The 20,252-nt window shown below is 51.3% G+C and overlaps 1 protein-coding gene across 1 annotated transcript; it reads left to right on the top strand.

The window, feature by feature from the left end:
* Positions 1 to 1,277: 1,277 nt before the first annotated feature.
* On the top strand, positions 1,278 to 2,546 carry LOC118473086 (serine/threonine-protein phosphatase 7 long form homolog). Its single transcript, XM_035961638.1, has 4 exons — positions 1,278 to 1,444; positions 1,537 to 1,745; positions 1,828 to 1,959; positions 2,492 to 2,546. Exons 1-4 carry the CDS (start codon positions 1,442 to 1,444, stop codon positions 2,544 to 2,546), a joined length of 399 nt encoding a protein of 132 aa, XP_035817531.1. The 5' UTR covers positions 1,278 to 1,441.
* The last annotated feature ends 17,706 nt before the right edge of the window (positions 2,547 to 20,252 follow it).

Here is a 20,252-nt window from a genome sequence, read left to right as displayed (position 1 = left end):
GAAGTTACCAGCATTGTTCAATGCAATGAAAGCAAAAAACCCAGGCATGCATTACGAGTACATCCCCAAACCTAATGAATGGAGGAACGACAAAGAGATATTTTTTCGTGCTTTCTGGTGTTTCTCGTAGTGCGTAGAGGCCTTCAGGCATTGTCGTCCCGTGCTCTCTATTGATGGTACTTTTCTGCGGTAGACTTGGCCACAACTCACGTACATGCATTTGGACACTTAGTCAGGTGTGATATATTTTTTTATACACAAATTTTATTCTAATATGTCGATGTTTTTGTTACACTTTGTACACAACTTATATTCTAATATGTTGATATCTTAATTTGCAGGATGGCGCAGTTCCACTTGCTGGACCCTCACTACGACGAGCACCACAGGGGCCGTCTCACCGCAGAGGGAGAGGTAATATTTTGTACATAAATTAAATTTTCGAATTAATATATGCGACCTATATTTGACTAATGAAAATTCTTTTGATTGCTAGGTGTTGCCCGTTCTGCGGGTCCGGACCCACGACCGGTTTCTGGAGGAGATGAGGTACGATGAGAGGTACACTCCTCTCCTACAGAGGGCTGGCTTGGACGTCTTATCGTACCAGGTCCGCCGTGGGCTGCCCACTTTCAACCCAGCGGCGTTGACGGCTCTGGTCGACAGGTAAAGACTTCTCTAGTTGTTTAATATTTACAATTATCAAATCTACTTTGCATACTAATGATTTTTTATTCTTTTGTCTTCCAATAGGTGGCGGCCAGAGACTCACACTTTCCACCTTCCCTGCGGTGAGATGACCGTGACGCTTGAAGATTGCCAGAAGATTCTTGGTCTCAGCATTATTGGTCGTCCAGTGACCGGTCAGGCATCACCAGGCGGTTGGAGGCAGAGGGTGGAGGCCTTTCTTGGGAGACTGCTTCCGGATGAGCTACGAGGTAGCCACAACACCGGAGTCCCACTGACCTGGCTTAGGCAGACCTTTGGGCAGTGTCCACCTGGTGCAGATGAGCAGACGGTTGGATACCATTGTCGAGCTTGGATTCTCCATCTCTTTGGTTCAGTTCTTTTTCCAGACGCGACAGGCGACAGCGCGTCATGGATGTTTCTGCCCTGCCTGACTGACTGGGATACGACCGGAGGTTACAGCTGGGCTTCAGCAGTGTTGGCCTTCCTGTACAGGCAACTTTGCGAGGCTTGTCGTCGTTCGTCGAGGACCGCCAGCTTAGGTGGATGTGTCTACCTACTACAGCTGTGGATGTGGGCACACATACCCGTCGGGCGACCCAGAGAGTTTCCTCCTCGTGAGTGGTTCGTGGTAGCCGGACATCGGCTTAAGCCCACGGCTGCTTACCGCTGGGACCAGGTCGAGGAGCCATTCACACGACACCAGCGTGCTTACGTGGAGTACTCAAACGAGCTCGACGCACTTACTCCTTCGATGGTGAGTTGTCTCCTTTTATCTTTTTACTTGTGATTTCTACTTTTATTGCACGACACCAGCGTGCTTACATGGGCTTTCTAAAACTTTTGCAGGTGACTTGGCAACCGTATCTTGATCCATATTTCGCCAGCATACAGTTGAGCAGCATGTGCTCAATAGACGAGAACCTCTACCTCATGAGGTGTCCCCTCATCTGTTTTTATGCTGTTGAGTACCACTTGCCCCACAGAGTTGCTCGACAGTTCGGATTGCGCCAGGAGTTTCCGGTGGAGCCATTCTCGACTTCAATAGAACTTCATAAGTGAGTTACTACATGCACTTGTTATTCTAACTAATAATTGAAATATCAGTTAGTCACTAATATATGGTTCTAACTTTTGCAGGTTCGACAGACAGAGACAGAAGAAGGTCATGGACTTCGAGACGCACCATCGTGATTACATTGATGAATGGGAACAACAGGGGGATCTTAACTATGAGAATGACCAGGCGCACACAAACTACAACTTTCGGAGGTATTTGATTTGGTATTCTGGTGTGACTAGGTGCAAGCTGAAGGGACAGTGGACAGCTGCAGACTACGCCGAGCAAGAATCGTCAGACGACGAAGACACAGCTTTCGACATAGCTGCTCGGCATGGGTCCCAAATTGAGGCTGCTCCAATCCTTGATAGAGTGGTAACTATTTCTTTACTAAAATTAGAGATTTCAATTCAATGCTTTATGTCTAGTTTTGAGCATCCTAATGTTTTAACTTGTGATAGGGAAACTCTATGCTCGTATCTGTTGTTGAACTCGAGCGTATCTCACAGAGAACTTCAGATACTACTACGCTATCGTTACTATCAGTGAGTATCAATGTCTAACAGAAAACTTGTTTATTTGTATGTTATAACATATGTCTTTAACTAATATTTCGATTACAGAGGGTATCACGTCGTCTTCGTCGTGCAGCGGCTCGGTGTGGATGCCGGTCTCTAGCGGGCGTTGACGTGCAGCTGCCTGTGCCTCGTATGCAGCAGGACGTTCAGCCTCCCATTTGTGCAGTTGGACCATCTACAGCAGGACTGAGCTCTTCGCGATCGACGCGGGACACGTTTGAGGACGTGGCCCACGACGACGAGGACGACGACGACGACGCTGGCGCTGGCGCTGGCGCCGCAGGTCAGGTGGAGATTGGACCATCTCAGTTGCAGGATGCTCCTACAACTCAGCCATCACAGCTGACACCACGTAGAAGGCGTCCACGAGACCCTTACACTCCAGGCACCGACGCTCTTGGGGCCAAGGGCAAGGGTAAGACTAGGAGGAAATGAATACTTTTGTGAAGTTGGTCTTATCCTGAAAACTGTGTGATTTGGACTCATGCTGGAGACGTTGTAATATGAACTATGTTATGTGTTTTGGACTATGTGTTGTGGAACTTGTATTTTGGACTTTGTTTGTGGACATTGTATGAAGAACTATGTGTAGGAAACGGGTGACGCCTAAGGGGGGGGGGGGTGAATTAGGACTTCTAAAACTTTCGCTAAACTAGGCCACAATTAAATCCCTAGAGCAAAACCTATGCAAATAATCAAAACTAGAATGTGCAAACTCGGTTTTGTCTAAGTGTTGCTATCTCTACCGCAAAGGCTAAGTTTCAATCTACACTAAATAAGTATGACAATAAGATTGAAACTTAAATGCTTAATATAAATGCGGAATGTAAAGAGCTAAGTAGAGAAGCAAACTCTCGTGGAAGACGCCGGTATTTTTACCGAGGTATCCGGAACCACGCAAGGTCCCGACTAATCCTCGTTGGTGCCCCTACGCAAAGGGAAGCCCACGCGAGGGCCAAGCACCACGGTCGAGTAACTCCGTAGAGAGCCGCGGGCCTTCTCCACGCGCCAGTGGTGCTCCGCTTCCGGCTCCTCTCGGACGCTCCCCGCCGTCTCCACTATCGAGCTTCCGGCCGAAACGCCGCGGGCCTCGTTCCCTCCGGTACACGGTGGCGGCCGTGACACAAACGCGGTTGTCACGGTCTCGCAAGACTCTCGCCCCACTCGGTACAATTACAATGGCCCACGCAAGAGCCGAGGGGTTGTGTGGTTTGTCTAAACTCACTCAACAATCTAGGGTTCACCTAGAGCAAGCGCTAAAGCGGTCTAACTAACCTAAGCACTTCGCAAAGCACCTACGCTAATCACCGAGTGATTCTATTAAGCACTTGGGTGTTTGAGCTCTTGGAAATATGCACTATGTGTCTTGGTATGTTGCTTGGGCTCTCACACTTGAGAATGGCCGGTTGGGGTGGTATTTATAGCCTCCACACCCCCAACTAGCCGTTGGACAGAAAGCAGCAGCTTTCTGTCGTCGGGTGCACCGGACAGTCCGGTGCACCACCGGACACTGAACAGTAGATGTCCGGTGCACGCCACGTCAGCCGACCGTTGGCGCCTGTAGCAGTCGACCGTTGGATCCGACCGTTGCCTTCTACCCGTTGGCACACCGGACAGTCCGGTGCACACCGGACAGTCCGGTGCTACAGCCAGAGAGCGCCTTTCTGCGGCCTCTCTGCGCAGACTGTCCGGTGCCTCACCGGACAGTCCGGTGCACACCGGACACCAATGTCCGGTGCGCCACCAGGCGCTGGCTGACAGCCCTTATCTTGGATTTCTTCGCTGATTTCTTCGGGCTTCTTTGTTCTTGAGTATTGGACTCCTATGCATCTTTTTATGTCTTCTTTTGAGGTGTTGCATCCTCATTGCCTTGGTCCAATTCTCTTCGCATCCTGTGAACTACAAAACACAAACATTAGAAAACTTATTAGTTCACGGATTGTGTTGTTCATCAAACACCAAAACTCAATTAGCCAAATGGCCCGGGGTCCATTTTCCTTACAATCTCCCCCTTTTTTGGTGATTGATGACAACACAACCAAAGCAAGCAAATAATACAAGTATTTGAATGAAAATATGCAATCTACTTGCTAAGATGCATGATTGTCCCCACAATGTGATATTATGGACTTAAGCCTCCCCCTAACTCCATAATTCACTTACTTCCTATTTTTGGACCAAATAACCAAAACCACTTGAAAAGCCATTTGGAGATATAAAATTTTAAATTGGTGGTGTTTGGTGTTTGATATAGTTTTCATTGCTTTGGTCCCTAAACTTCTCCCCCTTTGGCATCAACCACCGAAAAGGAAGACATTAAAAGCATGTAGGAAGTAAATAACAGCTTGCCCTCAACAAGAATTGTATCAAATGATATCACTAGAAGGATATTAAATTAAGCCATGTGAATGATACCACTTGTAGGAGTCCCTAAAAGATTACCCCCCCTAAATGAGTATTCTCCTTTAGAAAGAGTTTTTTCTTCCCTTTTTAGAGATGAAGAAATACTCCCCCTGACAGAGATCCCCTACTTAGGAAAAAGTATGTGAAAAATTAGAGGTGCAAGACATGATTTGAAAAGACTAGCTTCCCTTATGCATAGGTAACAGAATATGAGTTAACTACTTATGCATTTTTAGCAACATGGAAGCATATGATATGAATTATAGTCTAATCAAATATTGGAGAAGACATGTAAATGATACTGAATGTAGTCTCAAAAGATACCAATTGAAAGTCAATGGTGAGCTTGAGAGACATGAGAGTTCTTGGAGATTTGCAGTGGAAGATTGTTGTCTTTCTCCGGGGACCTTATTTTCCTTACAATGAGACTATCACATGAAATAGACTTGAAAAGGTGTTAGTCTCAAAGTATTAGATTATAGAGTAACCTCCCCCTAAAGGTGTGCATACAAGTTTTGAATACTTGTAGGAGACATGCACTTTGATTTGATATCAAGAGGGGCAAATTATCCATAATCCGAACTTTGGCACATATAAGTTAAATGATACACTTGTAGAAATCAAAATTTTCAATTGATGCATCATTTACTATGGAGTGATATAAAAGCTATGTGCCGTGCTTAAATAAATATTTTAAGCCATGTAGGTTTGCTTAAGTATATGAATTAAAAACAAGCAATCCTACCATATGATTTACCTAGTATGCATGATTTTAAACAAAAGTACATAACAAATGTAATACTAGGCAAGAAAGGTAAAGTAGATAAAAGGTAAATAGATACGCATATCTAAAAACGAGAAATATAATACAACTAGTTACCTTAGTCATGGGTGGGAAATTTGGGTCAAAAAATTTTCACTAACCCACTTGGCAATAAACTTGATCTGATATGATGTATCCCATGATATACATCCAAATTTGCCAAGTCTCCAAATTTCCCAAGGACCTTCGGTCCACTCACTTCCCTTTCGGGATCCAAACCTTCTTGGTGCTTTTCATGGTTGAAATTATCTCCTTTGGCACCCAGATGCGTTTGGCCCCCTTTCCTTTGTTGGCTTGCTTGTTGGCCTTGATTGCTATCACCTTTCCGTTCTTTTTCTTCTTGATCAAATATGGTGTAGCATCCTTTTTGTTCACCTTTTTGATGTAGGCGTTGGAGATTTTGCTTGATGGCTTTTGCTTGAGCTTTCGCCTTTGTTTATCCCCGATCATCGCCTTGCATTGGAAAGACTTGTGGCCTTCCATGTGGCATAGTCTACAAATCACAGTTTCTCCCTCCATAGGCTTGTTCACTCCCGCAGTGGTGTTATCCTGTGAAGGTCGGATTTGTTTGGCTTTGCCTTTCTTGTCATACAAAGCCTTGCCAAGGCGAGCCACTTCTTGCTTTAATTGTTCATTTTCCTTTGCAATCTCATCCGAACATGTCTTTACAACAATATTCTCAACAACGACTTGGTTGCAGGGGTTAGAATCATAAATTAAATCAAAGCAGGAAGTAGAAGCATCTTTCTTAATTATTTCAGGTATTTCAACTAAAGATGCTGCTGGGGTGCTACCAATGTTTTCTAGCTTAGTAGTTAGCTCATTATTGTGTATGCTAAGAATTTCCATTTTCTCTAGCAAATTTTCAATAGCTTCTTGGGAGCTAGCTAACTTAGCCTTAAGTTTTTCATTCTTTTTAATAAGGCTATCATCGGTAGCAGTGGATGGAGCACTAGATTCTAATAGCTCAATTTTAGTTGATAGCTCACTATTTAAGTTTGCAAAAGTTTCAAATTTTTCTAGCAAACCTTTGTAATCATTTTGAGAGCTAACCAACTTATTTTTCAAAGTTTTAAGTTGAGCTTTTTGCTTAGTGCAAACATCCTGGAAAAATTCTACGGCTTCCGCAAGCTCATCTAGAGAGGGCTTTCCCTCACCTTCATCATTACTATTACTTTCATCACTAGAGGATGGAATGCTTTTGTTACCTCTTGCCATAAGGCATTTGTGTGATGACCGTGATGATCGTGACGAGGACCGATGGCTGCGTGTCCTTGGAGGTTCATCTTCACTTGAAGAATCATCCCAAGTTCTAACACTTGTTAGCGCCTTGCCTTTGCTCCTCTCCTTTTTGGGTTTGCCCATATTTGGACAGTTGTCCCTGAAGTGACCCTTCTCCCCACATGCGAAGCATCCTCTCTTCCTTTGCTTTTTCCTGTCAATGTTAAAGAGAAGATCCTCGACCTGCAGGGGCACACCCATTAGATTAATCTTGCGGATCATCCCCATTACCTTTCCGACGCGTTGGATCGTTTCTTCGTCCTCGGAGGATGATGTGCATGGTTGATTATCTTCATCATCATCACTTTCTTCTTCTTCCTCTTCTTCACTTGAGGAACTTGGAGTGGGAGCCTTCTTTTTGCCCTTCCTTTCATCACATGCAAAAGCATATGGTCTTGAGGAAGTTGGCTCCTCTCCCCGACTCATTTTTCGCGACATCTCAAAGGCCGCGATTTTCCCAATCACAATGGTCGGGGTCATGTTGCTTAAGTCCTCCATGTTGTGAAGGATGGTGATGATGCTCCCATATCTTTGTTGTGGTAGCAGGGAGATAATCTTCCTCACAATGTCCGCATCACCTAGCTTATTAATGCCAATAGAATTGAGCTCATTGATAATTAGATTCAAGCGAGAATACATGTCTCTAACAAGCTCATCATCTTTCATAGCAAAAGAATTATACTCATTTAAGACTAGGCAATGTTTTTGCTCACGGACATTGGATGTGCCGTCATGGAGCTCATGCAATTTTAGCCAAATCTCATTAGCAGTTTTCAGGGTAAATACTTGATTGAAAATATCCATGCTAAGAGATTCATACAAGCAATTTTTGGCTCTAGCATTTAAATGAATTTCTTTTTCTTCACTCGTGGTGGGTTTCTCGGGATTCTTGAGGGGTTTCATCCCGTCACGAGTGACTCTCCAAACACCTAGATCAACGGCCTCTAGGTAACAAGCCATTCTAGCACTATAATATGGGAAGTTAGTGCCGTCGAAGTGTGGTGGCCTATGGGTATCCATCCCTTCCTCTAAAAAGCGTCGGCTCTTTTAGCGGTGAAGCTAAAACGTTTCAAATGAGCCAAACCAGGCTCTGATACCACTTGTAGGAAACGGGTGACGCCTAAGAGGGGGGGGGGTGAATTAGGACTTCTAAAACTTTCGCTAAACTAGGCCACAATTAAATCCCTAGAGCAAAACCTATGCAAATAATCAAAACTAGAATGTGCAAACTCGGTTTTGTCTAAGTGTTGCTATCTCTACCGCAAAGGCTAAGTTTCAATCTACACTAAATAAGTATGACAATAAGATTGAAACTTAAATGCTTAATATAAATGCGGAATGTAAAGAGCTAAGTAGAGAAGCAAACTCTCGTGGAAGACGCCGGTATTTTTACCGAGGTATCCGGAACCACGCAAGGTCCCGACTAATCCTCATTGGTGCCCCTACGCAAAGGGAAGCCCACGCGAGGGCCAAGCACCACGGTCGAGTAACTCCGTAGAGAGCCGCGGGCCTTCTCCACGCGCCAGTGGTGCTCCGCTTCCGGCTCCTCTCGGACGCTCCCCGTCGTCTCCACTATCGAGCTTCCGGCCGAAACGCCGCGGGCCTCGTTCCCTCCGGTACACGGTGGCGGCCGTGACACAAACGCGGTTGTCACGGTCTCGCAAGACTCTCGCCCCACTCGGTACAATTACAATGGCCCACGCAAGAGCCGAGGGGTTGTGTGGTTTGTCTAAACTCACTCAACAATCTAGGGTTCACCTAGAGCAAGCGCTAAAGTGGTCTAACTAACCTAAGCACTTCGCAAAGCACCTACGCTAATCACCGAGTGATTCTATTAAGCACTTGGGTGTTTGAGCTCTTGGAAATATGCACTATGTGTCTTGGTATGTTGCTTGGGCTCTCACACTTGAGAATGGCCGGTTGGGGTGGTATTTATAGCCTCCACACCCCCAACTAGCCGTTGGACAGAAAGCAGCAGCTTTCTGTCGTCGGGTGCACCGGACAGTCCGGTGCACCACCGGACACTGAACAGTAGATGTCCGGTGCACGCCACGTCAGCCGACCGTTGGCGCCTGTAGCAGTCGACCGTTGGATCCGACCGTTGCCTTCTGCCCGTTGACACACCGGACAGTCCGGTGCACACCGGACAGTCCGGTGCTACAGCCAGAGAGCGCCTTTCTGCGGCCTCTCTGCGCAGACTGTCCGGTGCCTCACCGGACAGTCCGGTGCGCCACTAGGCGCTGGCTGACAGCCCTTATCTTGGATTTCTTCGCTGATTTCTTCGGGCTTCTTTGTTCTTGAGTATTGGACTCCTATGCATCTTTTTATGTCTTCTTTTGAGGTGTTGCATCCTCATTGCCTTGGTCCAATTCTCTTCGCATCCTGTGAACTACAAAACACAAACACTAGAAAACTTATTAGTTCACGGATTGTGTTGTTCATCAAACACCAAAACTCAATTAGCCAAATGGCCCGGGGTCCATTTTCCTTACACTATGTTCTGTGGATGTTTTTATATTCGATGTTATTTTGTGATGTATTATATGTTGAAATGCTTATATGTCTTATAATATGTGATTATTTGAACTGTGGTTGTTAATAAAATAAGGGGAACTCTTGCAAAAAAAATTTGTGAATTGTAAAAAACATAATAAGCAATAAGTAACGCATCTTTAGAGTTCTAAATTATTTTTGATACGTAAATACTACATAATAGGCTACAATTCTTCAGTCTGAATCACAATCTATGAGTAACTCATCTTCGGAGTCATCCGTCGTGCAATCCTCAACGACAACCTCATTCCACTTGCTGCATTGTCCTGCATCACACTTGTCACCAGTTCTCTTGTAATAATTGGCTTCTGCTTCATCTGCAGCTTGGGAGAATAGCTCATCCTCAGCCTCAGCCTCATCAGACTTCTTCTTATAATAAGCTGTCTCTACCTCTGCGGCGACCTGAGACATAAACTCATCCTCTTCCTCTTGAGCACGTAATCCTGCCTCAGCTAGTGCGATGAGCTCACTCAACCTTGATGTGTCGTCCTCCTCTTCTTCATGTAATCCTGCCTCTGCGAGAGCGATAAGCTCACTCGATCTAGATGTGTCGTCGTCCTCCTCCTCCATCAGCTCAACCGTTGCCATTTTATCCTGAACATATCTCGCATGCGCCTCATCGGCCAAATAGTTTACGCCGCTTCCAATCTCTACAAATATAATGAGAAAATTAAGTTAGCAAAGTCAGGATAAATAAATTGTACTAACATAATTATAATATCATTTATCTCACTTACTTCCCTTGAGGCGATCAGCAAGATTATCCAACATCTGTTTCTCGGCTTGAGCCGCTTCTCATTCCCTTGCATCCTGTGCTCTCTTCTCATCTGCCGCCTTCAACCTCCTATACTCTGCACGCTTCGGGCTATCATAAAAGGCAGATTTTGCTTCCCTACGCATGTCGCGTATGCGATCGTTAATGTACGAATCGACGAGCCGAGATCCACAACGCATCTTCTGTCCCATTATTCTCTTGGACTCTATTGTGCGCATCACCTCTCCTTTGTCGTCGTAACTCTCCCAACTGCATTTCCTCGTCTCCTACAAAAAAATAGTAAGTACCGCTATAACATTACATCTGGTGCAAAAAAATACCAACCTCATCGTAATCGACCATATGTCCACAAAAATATCCAACACCAAGCTCCGAAGGAACTAATCCATACTTAGCTTCAATACCACATTTGCAGAGTACTGGATCAAATTTGACCTCTTCTGCCGCCCACCTGTTGTATCTCTTTTCCTTTACCTCTGGCTCTGGCCAATGGGACAAAGGACCATACAACCACTCTCTGAAACGACACTTACGCCACCCGTATGGCTGCAGGAGAAAAAATTAGTAATTTATTATAAATAAAAACTAGTTCATACATTTAGCGTATCAATGGGCTCACATAATCAATGTTCGGACAACAGAACTGCTTGTCATAGTCTTCGTCGATGACAACACGGTCTCCACAATCGCATCGAGGCGGTGAGTCCATCCGTCTTTCTGTTGCTACCTCCTTCTCCGCATCCGTCATTGGTGGAGGATTCGGGGGAGGAGGTACCCAACGCTTAAAACGCTCATGACTGGTCTTTCCACTCAACCAATTAACGAAAAGAAGATATCGAGGGTCAAATTTATCAGGACCATCGATCCACTGGAAAAAGAAACACCTCTGATGTCCCTAAAATAATGGAAAGAAGCACTATTACATATCTACAAAATAATGAATGCGAACAAAATTAAGTGACAAGTCATAAGCTACGTACGTCCAAAGTGCCACAAAGGTAGTAGCAGCGAGCAGCAGTGTCTAGATGTTGTGATTGATGTACCCAAGACAGTCTGCCACAGTCACAGTTAGGCACGGGGAGTTCAGGAGAAACAGGAGCATCCTTACTAGATACGTCCGGATATAACTCCCGAAGACGACCTCTCTTCTGCCACAACGCCTCTCGGTACATGTCTTTCATCTAATAAACGATTATAATTATCACTTGTACCTATTATGCTTTATAATAAGTTTACACAAACTAATAATCGAAATGATAATGTAATAGGTGTATACAAATTATTAAACTAACAACCCAATATACAAAACGAATCAGTTGGAAATCATACCTTGGTCTACGAAGTGAACCAACTCAAATCTTTGAATCCAGCAAATTTTGACGAAGTTTGGAAATGGGATGAAATGAGCTGCTCTAGGCCAGCCGCGCGGGCGTTTTTATAGGAATTCGTAGCTCGGCGCCAAGATCTGTGGTGCCGAGCTACGAGGCCGCGCCGCCACCACGTCACAGCCAGGTCAGCCCTAGACGCAACTAGCCGTTGCTGCCACGTCATAGCTCGGCGCCATAGGCTGTGGCGCCGAGCTGTGTTAGCTCGGCGCCACAGGCTATGGCGCCGAGCTAAGGGTCCAAAATTGAGTTTAAAATTTTTTTAGGTCTAAACGTGATTTTGAACCTAATAAAGGGCTAAAATACAAAAAATTCGGTCATATCTGTCTGTCAATATGTGATATGTCCAAGGTACTTTCCCGTGCTACAAGGCCGAAACCTGATGAAGACACTGGGCCCAACAGAACCACCAGGCCGGAAATCCAACGACGACAAGGCCCGACCGTTCGCGTGGCGGCATAGGCCGTAGCCCATATTGGCCATAGCTTTATTTTGTGCTAGGGCTAAATCGTCTGTTTAGCCCATCTACAGGTTGGTTTGGTCGTTGAGAGATGAGGACGAGATTGGCCAACGGAGTTGTGGCCGGGCAATACGGTGCACATGAAAAACCCTATGGAGAAAAAAAAAGGAGACCCGTCATGCGAGTCATCCGATCCCTAGTCAATGGGCCATGCTTGGTCTCATCAAAAATAAAAGAAAAAAAATGCTTCTGAAGCATATAATCAATTCACAACTTTCAGTAATTCTAGCGTTTTTTCTTTTGTAGCATGTCTCTCCTAAACCATAAAACCAGTCCGCTCTTGTGAACGGAAAAGAGTAAACATGATTAAAATAGTGATTAGCTCTACTTCCAGAGTTTCCCTTGCGAGTTCTGAATTTCTGAACATACTTTGGGCTCTAGCTACCTACATTTTGTACCCACCACATTGTTGCCGTGGGGTCGATGAGAGTTAATTGATTCCTGACAGTTAAACCTCGTCGGCCAAATACCGCCGGAAATTAGCAGTATGCCAACAACGGTAACAGCTTATTCCCCGTCGGCACTTGGCCGACAGGAATATCCTGAATTCCTGATGGGCTCACGTAGCGACTCACATGGACGTGCAACCTCGACTCGGCATCACGGTGGTATCATATGTAGAGCCTATAATAAAAATTTGATAATGTTTTGACAAAGTTGTCACGCACTATATGTAGAAATTAGCAGTATGCCAACAACGGTAACAGCTTATTCCCCGTCGGACACTCGGCAGAGAAGGATTTGTCGAGTGCCAGATCGCGGGCACTTGACAAAGAACTTTTACTTAGCTTCTCCCGGCACCCATTCTCTCTCGCCCTCATTCACTCGCTCGCGCACTCAGCTCCCTTCCCTCGCTCGCGCAAATGCGCTGCCTCGCCACCGCTCCGTCGCGCCGCTGCCCCACACCTCGCCCGCGCCGACGCGCCCCTCCACGGCCACGCCAAGCCGCCGGCCTCACCCACTGTCGCCACGCCCGCCCACTGCCGGTTGCGCCCTCGCCTGCCGCTGCCCTCGCTCTAGGGGTGGGCGTTCGGGTTACCCAAAAATTTTGGGTCGGGTAATTCGAATATTTAAAATTTCGGGTTTTGAGAATCGATACCCGAAATTACAATGGGTTTTACAATACCCGAAAATTTGGGTACCCAGAATTTCGGGTTCGGGTATTCCCGAACTACCCGAACTGTTGTGTTGGCTTCATAAAAACATATACACCCTATTAAATTAGTATAAAAATATAGTTTGAATAATGATATACATGGACATATAAAACACAAGCAATCTACAATCACAAGTTATGGACACTTATACATAATTATTGTCGGGGACCATAATTAGGGGTACCCTCAAGACCCCTAAATCTCAGCTGGTAACCACCATCAGCACAAAGCTGCAAAGGCCTGATGGGTGCGATTAAGTCAAGGATCGATCCATTCAAGGGACATGATCGTGCCTCGCCCGAGCCTAGCCTCGGGCAAGGGAAGCCGACCACGGAGAACCTACGTCTCGCCCGAGGACCCCCCTCTAGCAACGGGCACACTATCGGCTCGCCTGAGGCCCAGTCTTCACCAAGAAGCAACCTTGGCCACATCGCCACGCCAACCGACCAAATCGCATGGGCGTTTAATGCAAAGGTGGCCTGAGACCTTTATCCTGACGCACGCCCTCCAGTCGACAGAGCCGAAGTGACCGCAGTCACTTCGCCGCTCTACTGACCGGTCTGACAAGAGGACAGCGCCGTCTGCGCCGCTCCGACTGCTGAGCCACCCGACAGAGTGAGGCTGACAGCAGCCAAGGCCGGCCTCGGGCATCATAGGAAACTATGCCTCGCCCAACCCCAGGGCTCGGACTCAGGCTCAGCCCCAGAAGACGGCGAACTCCGCTCCGCCCGACCCAGGGCTCGGACTCGGGCTCAGCCCCGGAAGACGGCGAACTCCGCTCCGCCCGACCCAGGGCTCGGACTCAGGCTCAGCCCCGGAAGACGGCGAACTCCGCTCCGCCCGACCCAGGGCTCGGACTCGGGCTCAGACCCGGAAGACGGCGAACTCCGCTCTGCCCGACCTAGGGCTCGGACTCGGGCTCAGCCCCGGAAGACGGCGAACTCCGCTTCGCCTGACCCAGGGCTCGGACATGGGCTCAACCCCGGAAGACGACGAACTCCGCCTCGCTCGACCCCAGGGCTCGGACTCGGGCTCAGCCCCAGAAGACGACGAACTCCGCTCCGCCTGACCCAGGGCTCGGACTTGGGCTCAGCCCCAGGAGACGACGGACTCCGCTTCGCCCGACCCCAGGGCTCAGACTCAGCCCTGGCCTCAGCCGACGGTCTCCGCCTTGCCCGACCCAGGGGCTCGGACTCGACCACGGCCACGGAGGACAGACTCGACCTCGACCTCGGAGGAGCCTCCACATCGCCCAACCTAGGGCACGGACCGACCACGTCGGCAGGAGGCGCCATCATTACCCTACCCCGAGCTGACTCAGGCTATGGGGAACAAGACCGGCGTCCCATCTGGCTCGCTCCGCCAGATAGGCAATGATGGCGCCCCGCATGCCCTATGACGACGGTGGCTCTCAGCCCCCTTACGGAAGCAAGAGGATGTCAGCAAGGACTTGACAGCCCCGACAGCTGTCCTTCCGCCAGGCTCCAGCGCTCCTCCGACGGCCACGACAACGCACGCACCGGGTGCCAAAACCTCTCCGGCTGCCACGATGGCATGTACTTAGGGCGCTAGCTCCCCACCGCTAGACACGTTAGCACATTGCTACACTCCCCATTGTACACCTGGATCCTCTCCTTACGCCTATAAAAGGGAGGAACAGGGCCCTCTTACAGAGGGTTGGCCCGCGTGGAGAAGGACGGGACGGCGCTCGCGCAAGGCCGCTCGCTCCCACTCCCGCGTGGATGCTTGTATCCCCCTACTGCAAGCGCACCCGACTCAGGCGTGGGGCTAACACGAAGGCCACGGGATCCACTCTCTCACGCCTGCCTCCCTCCGGCTGCTTCCTTTCCCCCCTTCGTGTTCCGCCTCGCGTCGACCCATCTGGGCTGGGGCACGCGACGACAATTCACTCGTCGGTCTAGGGACCCCCCGGGTTTCGAAACACCGACAGTTGGCGCGCCAGGTAGGGGCCTGCTGCATGTTGACGAACAGCTTCCCGTCAAGCTCCAGATGGGCAGTCTCCAGCAACCTTTCCAGCCCAGGACGATGCTCCGTTTCGGGAATCTCGAGTTCATGTCCCTCGACGGCAGCTACGACATGATACTCCTTCCCCCGCCGTGCGACAGCGACAATGGCGGTCGACAACCCGCTCGCCGGCAGGGAAATCGACGACGCCTTCCCCACGTGGTGGAAGGACGACATTCGGGCTTGTCCCGTCCCCTCCCCCGCCGACGGAGGAGGAGGCGGGGCAACCTAGGCCAAGCGGGAAGTGGCACCTCGTTGGCTGTCGAGCGAGTCGACGGCGCCGACGCCCCAACGGAGGGCGCGTCGGGCATCGATCTCGCGTGTGAGATGAAGACGAGCGCCACCTCCCCGCAACACGCCAATCTCAAGCAAACGCACGATGCCAGCACGCTCGTGAAGGACTTGCTGGGCGTCACCCTCGTACCTGAGACAACAGCGCAGTCAGTCCCAGACGCGACCTCGTCACCGACCGTCGACCGAAAGGTACCGACCGATTCCCATCTCGCGTCTTTTGGATTCGACCTCGACCCACCAAGCGACTCCGCTTCGGTGAGCACTCTTTTAGAGGCGAGTCCAAACCCTCTGGGTATCGTGTGCGGTCACCCTGGGACCGACTGACGGCCGACTCGACCTATGAGCCCTCGGGGTTCGAGGAAGATGGCGAGCCCGACCTCTGTTGGGATTTCTCCAGACTTGGTAACCCCAGTGCCGTGCGGGACTTCATGACCGCATGTGACTACTGCCTTTCCGACTGTTCCGACGGCAGCCGCGACCTCGACAATGAGGACCGTGGCCCAAGTCGTGAATGTTTCCACATCGATCTAGGGGGCCCCGGCGAAGGCAACCATCTTGGTATGCCGGAAAATGGTGATCCCCCTAGGCCCGTGCCCTGCGTTGACATCCTTCGGGAGCTAGCTGTGGTCCCCGTCCCGGCGGGGGGTCCTGACCCACAACTCGAGCATATCCGCGAGAGGCAGGCCAGGCTCGACGAGGGAGCAGGAACGCTTGTGCCGATCCACCGGGACATCGGGCAGGAATGGGCGGTCCAACCCCCGGCCGGAGAAGCGCGTCATCTCCCCCAGGACATCCAGCACCGCATCGCCGACGACGTCAGGGTGAGGCCGCCGCCGGATTCCAGCGGAGTCGGCCAGAACCTGGCTGCAGCGGCGGTACTCCTCCGCGCGATGCCGGAGCCATCAACCACCGAGGGGCGACGTATCCAGGGAGAGCTCAAGAATCTCCTGGAGGACACCGCGGTCCGACGGGCCGAAAGCTCTGCCTCCCGAAGGCGGGGGTTCCCCTCGGAACATCGCGCCGCGACTTCCCGATTCATGCGGGAAGCCTCGGTCCACTCCGGGCGCACGCGCAACACAGCGCCTGCAGTCCCGGGTCGCCTCGGCAACGAGCGTCATCATCACAGCCGTCGGGCCCACCTCGACGACAGGGCACGCCGAGGCTACCACCCCAGGCGTGGGGGACGCTACGACAGCAGGGAGGATCGGAGTCCTTCGCCCGAACCACCCGGTCCACAGGCTTTCAGCCGCGCCATACGACGGGCACCGTTCCCGACCCGGTTCCGAACCCCGACTACTATCACAAAGTACTCGGGGGAGACGAGACCGGAACTGTGGCTTGCGGACTATCGGCTGGTCTGTCAACTGGGTGGAACGGACGATGACAACCTCATCATCCGCAACCTCCCCCTGTTCCTCTCCGACACCGCTCGAGCCTGGCTGGAGCACCTGCCCCCGGGGCAGATCTCCAACTGGGACGACCTGGTCCAAGCCTTCGCCGGCAATTTCCAAGGCACGTACGTGCGCCCTGGGAACTCCTGGGATCTCCGAAGCTGCCGCCAGCAGCCGGGAGAGTCTCTCCGGGACTACATCCGGCGATTCTCGAAGCAGCGCACAGAGCTGCCAAACGTCACCGATTCAGATGTCATCGGCGCGTTCCTCGCCGGCACCACCTGCCGCGACCTGGTGAGCAAGCTGGGTCGCAAGACCCCCACCAGGGCGAGCGAGCTGATGGACATCGCCACCAAGTTCGCCTCTGGCCAGGAGGCGATTGAGGCCATTTTCCGGAAGGACAAGCAGCCCCAGGGCCGCCCACCGGAAGATGCTCCCGAGGCGTCAACTCAGCGCGGCGCCAAGAAGAAGGGCAAGAAGAAGTCGCAAGCGAAACGCGACGCCGCCGACGTGGACCTTGTCGCTGCCGCCGAGCACAAGAATCCTCGGAAACCTTCCGGAGGTGCCAACCTCTTCGACAAGATGCTCAAGGAGTCGTGCCCCTATCATCAGGGGCCCGTCAAGCACACCCTTGAGGAGTGTGCCATGCTTCGACGACACTTCCACAAGGCCGGGCCACCCGCGGAGGGTGGCAAGGTCCTCGACGACGCAAAGGAGGAAGATCACAAGGCAGGAGGGTTCCTCGAGATCCGCGACTGCTTCATGATCTACGGCGGGCAAGTGGCGAACGCCTCGGCTCGGCACCGCAAGCAAGAGCGTCGGGAGGTCTGCTCGGTAAAGGTGGCGGCGCCAGTCTACCTGGACTGGTCCGACAAGCCCATCACCTTCGACCAGGCCGACCATCCCGACTACGTGCCGAGCCCGGAGAGATACCCACTCGTTGTCGACCCCATCATCGGCAACGTCAGGCTCACCAAAGTCCTCATGGACGGAGGCAGCAGCCTCAACATCATCTACGCCGAGACCCTCGGGCTCCTGCGGATCGATCTGTCCTCGGTCCGAACGGGCGCTGCGCCTTTCCACGGGATCGTCCCCGGGAAGCGCGTTCAACCCCTCGGACAACTCGACCTACCCGTCTGCTTCGGGACGCCCTCCAACTTTCGAAAGGAGACCCTCACGTTCGAAGTGGTCGGGTTTCGAGGAACCTACCACGCAGTGCTGGGGAGGCCATGCTACGCCAAGTTCATGGCCGTCCCCAACTACACCTACCTCAAGCTCAAGATGCCGGGCCCCAACGGGGTCATCACCGTCGGGCCCACGTATCGGCACGCATACGAATGCGATGTGGAGTGCGTGGAGTACGCCGAGGCCCTCGCCGAATCCGAAGCCCTCATCGCTGACCTGGAGAGCCTCTCTAGGGAGGCGCCCGACGTGAAGCGCCACGCCGGCAACTTCGAACCAGCGGAGACGGTCAAGTCCGTCCCTCTCGACCCCTGCAACGACGCCTCCAAGCAGATCCGGATCAGCTCCGAGCTCGACCCCAAATAGGAAGCAGTGCTCGTCGACTTTCTCCGCGTGAACACCGACGTTTTTGCGTGGAGTCCCTCAGACATGCCCGGCATACCGAGGGAAGTTGCCGAGCACTCTCTGGATATTCGAGCTGGGGCCCGACCCGTGAAGTAGCCTCTGCGCCGATTCGACGAAGAAAAGCGCAGAGCCATAGGCAAGGAGATCCACAAGCTACTGGCGGCAGGGTTCATCAAAGAGGTATTCCATCCTGAATGGCTTGCCAACCCTGTGCTTGTGAGAAAGAAAGGGGGGAAATGGCGGATGTGTGTAGACTACACTGGTCTAAACAAAGCATGTCCGAAGGTTCCCTACCCTCTGCCTCGCATCGATCAGATCGTGGATTCCACTGCTGGGTGCGAAACCCCGTCTTTCCTCGATGCCTACTCAGGGTATCACCAGATCAGGATGAAGGAGTCCGACCAGCTCGCGACTTCATTCATCACACCCTTCAGCATGTACTGCTATGTTACAATGCCGTTTGGTTTGAGGAATGCGGGGGCAACATACCAGCGATGCATGAACCATGTGTTTGGCGAACACATCGGCCGAACAGTCGAGGCCTACGTCGATGACATCGTAGTCAAGACAAGGAAGGCCTCCGACCTCCTTTCCGACCTTGAAGCGACATTCTGATGTCTCAAGGCGAAAGGCGTGAAGCTTAATCCCGAAAAGTGTGTCTTCGGGGTCCCCCGAGGCATGCTCTTGGGGTTCATCATCTCCGAGCGGGGCATTGAAGCCAACCCGGAGAAGATTGCAGCCATCACCAGCATGGGGCCAATCAAGGACTTGAAAGGCGTACAGAGGGTCATGGGATGTCTCGCGGCTCTGAGCCGCTTCATCTCCCGCCTCGGCGAAAGAGGTCTGCCTCTGTACCGCCTCTTAAGGAAGGCTGAGTGCTTCGCTTGGACTCCCGAGGCTGAGGAAGCCCTCGGGAACCTGAAGGCGCTCCTCACGAACGCGCCCATCTTGGTGCCCCCCGCTGCCGGAGAAGCCCTCTTGATCTACGTCGCCGCAACCACCCAGGTGGTTAGCGCCGCGATCATGGTTGAGAGACGAGAAGAACGGCATGCATTGCCCGTCCAGAGGCCAGTCTACTTCATCAATGAGGTACTGTCCGAGACCAAGATCCGCTACCCACAAATCCAGAAGCTGCTGTACGCGGTGATCCTGACACGGTGGAAGTTGCGACACTACTTCGAGTCTCATCCGGTGACTGTGGTGTCATCCTTCCCCCTGGGAGAGATCATCCAGTCCCGAGAGGCCTCGGGTAGGATTGCGAAGTGGGTGGTGGAGATCATGGGCGAGACGATCTCGTTCGCCCCTCGGAAGGCCATCAAGTCCTAGGTCCTGGCGGACTTCGTGGCTGAATGGGCCGACACCCAGCTCCCGACGGCTCCGATCCAATCGGAGCTCTGGACCATGTTTTTCGACGGGTCGCTGATGAAGACGGGGGCCGGCGCAGGCCTCCTCTTCGTCTCGCCCCTCAGGAAGCACCTACGCTACGTGCTACGCCTCCACTTCCAGGCGTCCAACAACGTGGCTAAGTACGAGGCTCTGGTAAACGGGTTGCGAATCGCCATCGAGCTAGGGGTCCGACGGCTCGACGCTCGCGGTGACTCGCAGCTCATCATCGACCAAGTCATGAAGAACTCCCACTGCCGCGACCCGAAGATGGAAGCCTACTGCGATGAGGTTCGGCGCCTGGAAGACAAGTTCTACGGGCTCGAGCTCAACCACATCGCCCGACGCTA

The sequence above is a fragment of the Zea mays genome, chromosome 1, assembly GCF_902167145.1.
Source record: "Zea mays cultivar B73 chromosome 1, Zm-B73-REFERENCE-NAM-5.0, whole genome shotgun sequence".
Taxonomy (NCBI): domain Eukaryota; kingdom Viridiplantae; phylum Streptophyta; class Magnoliopsida; order Poales; family Poaceae; genus Zea; species Zea mays.
Note: the sequence above shows the minus strand (reverse complement) of the source record. Positions and strands in the feature narration are given on the sequence as shown.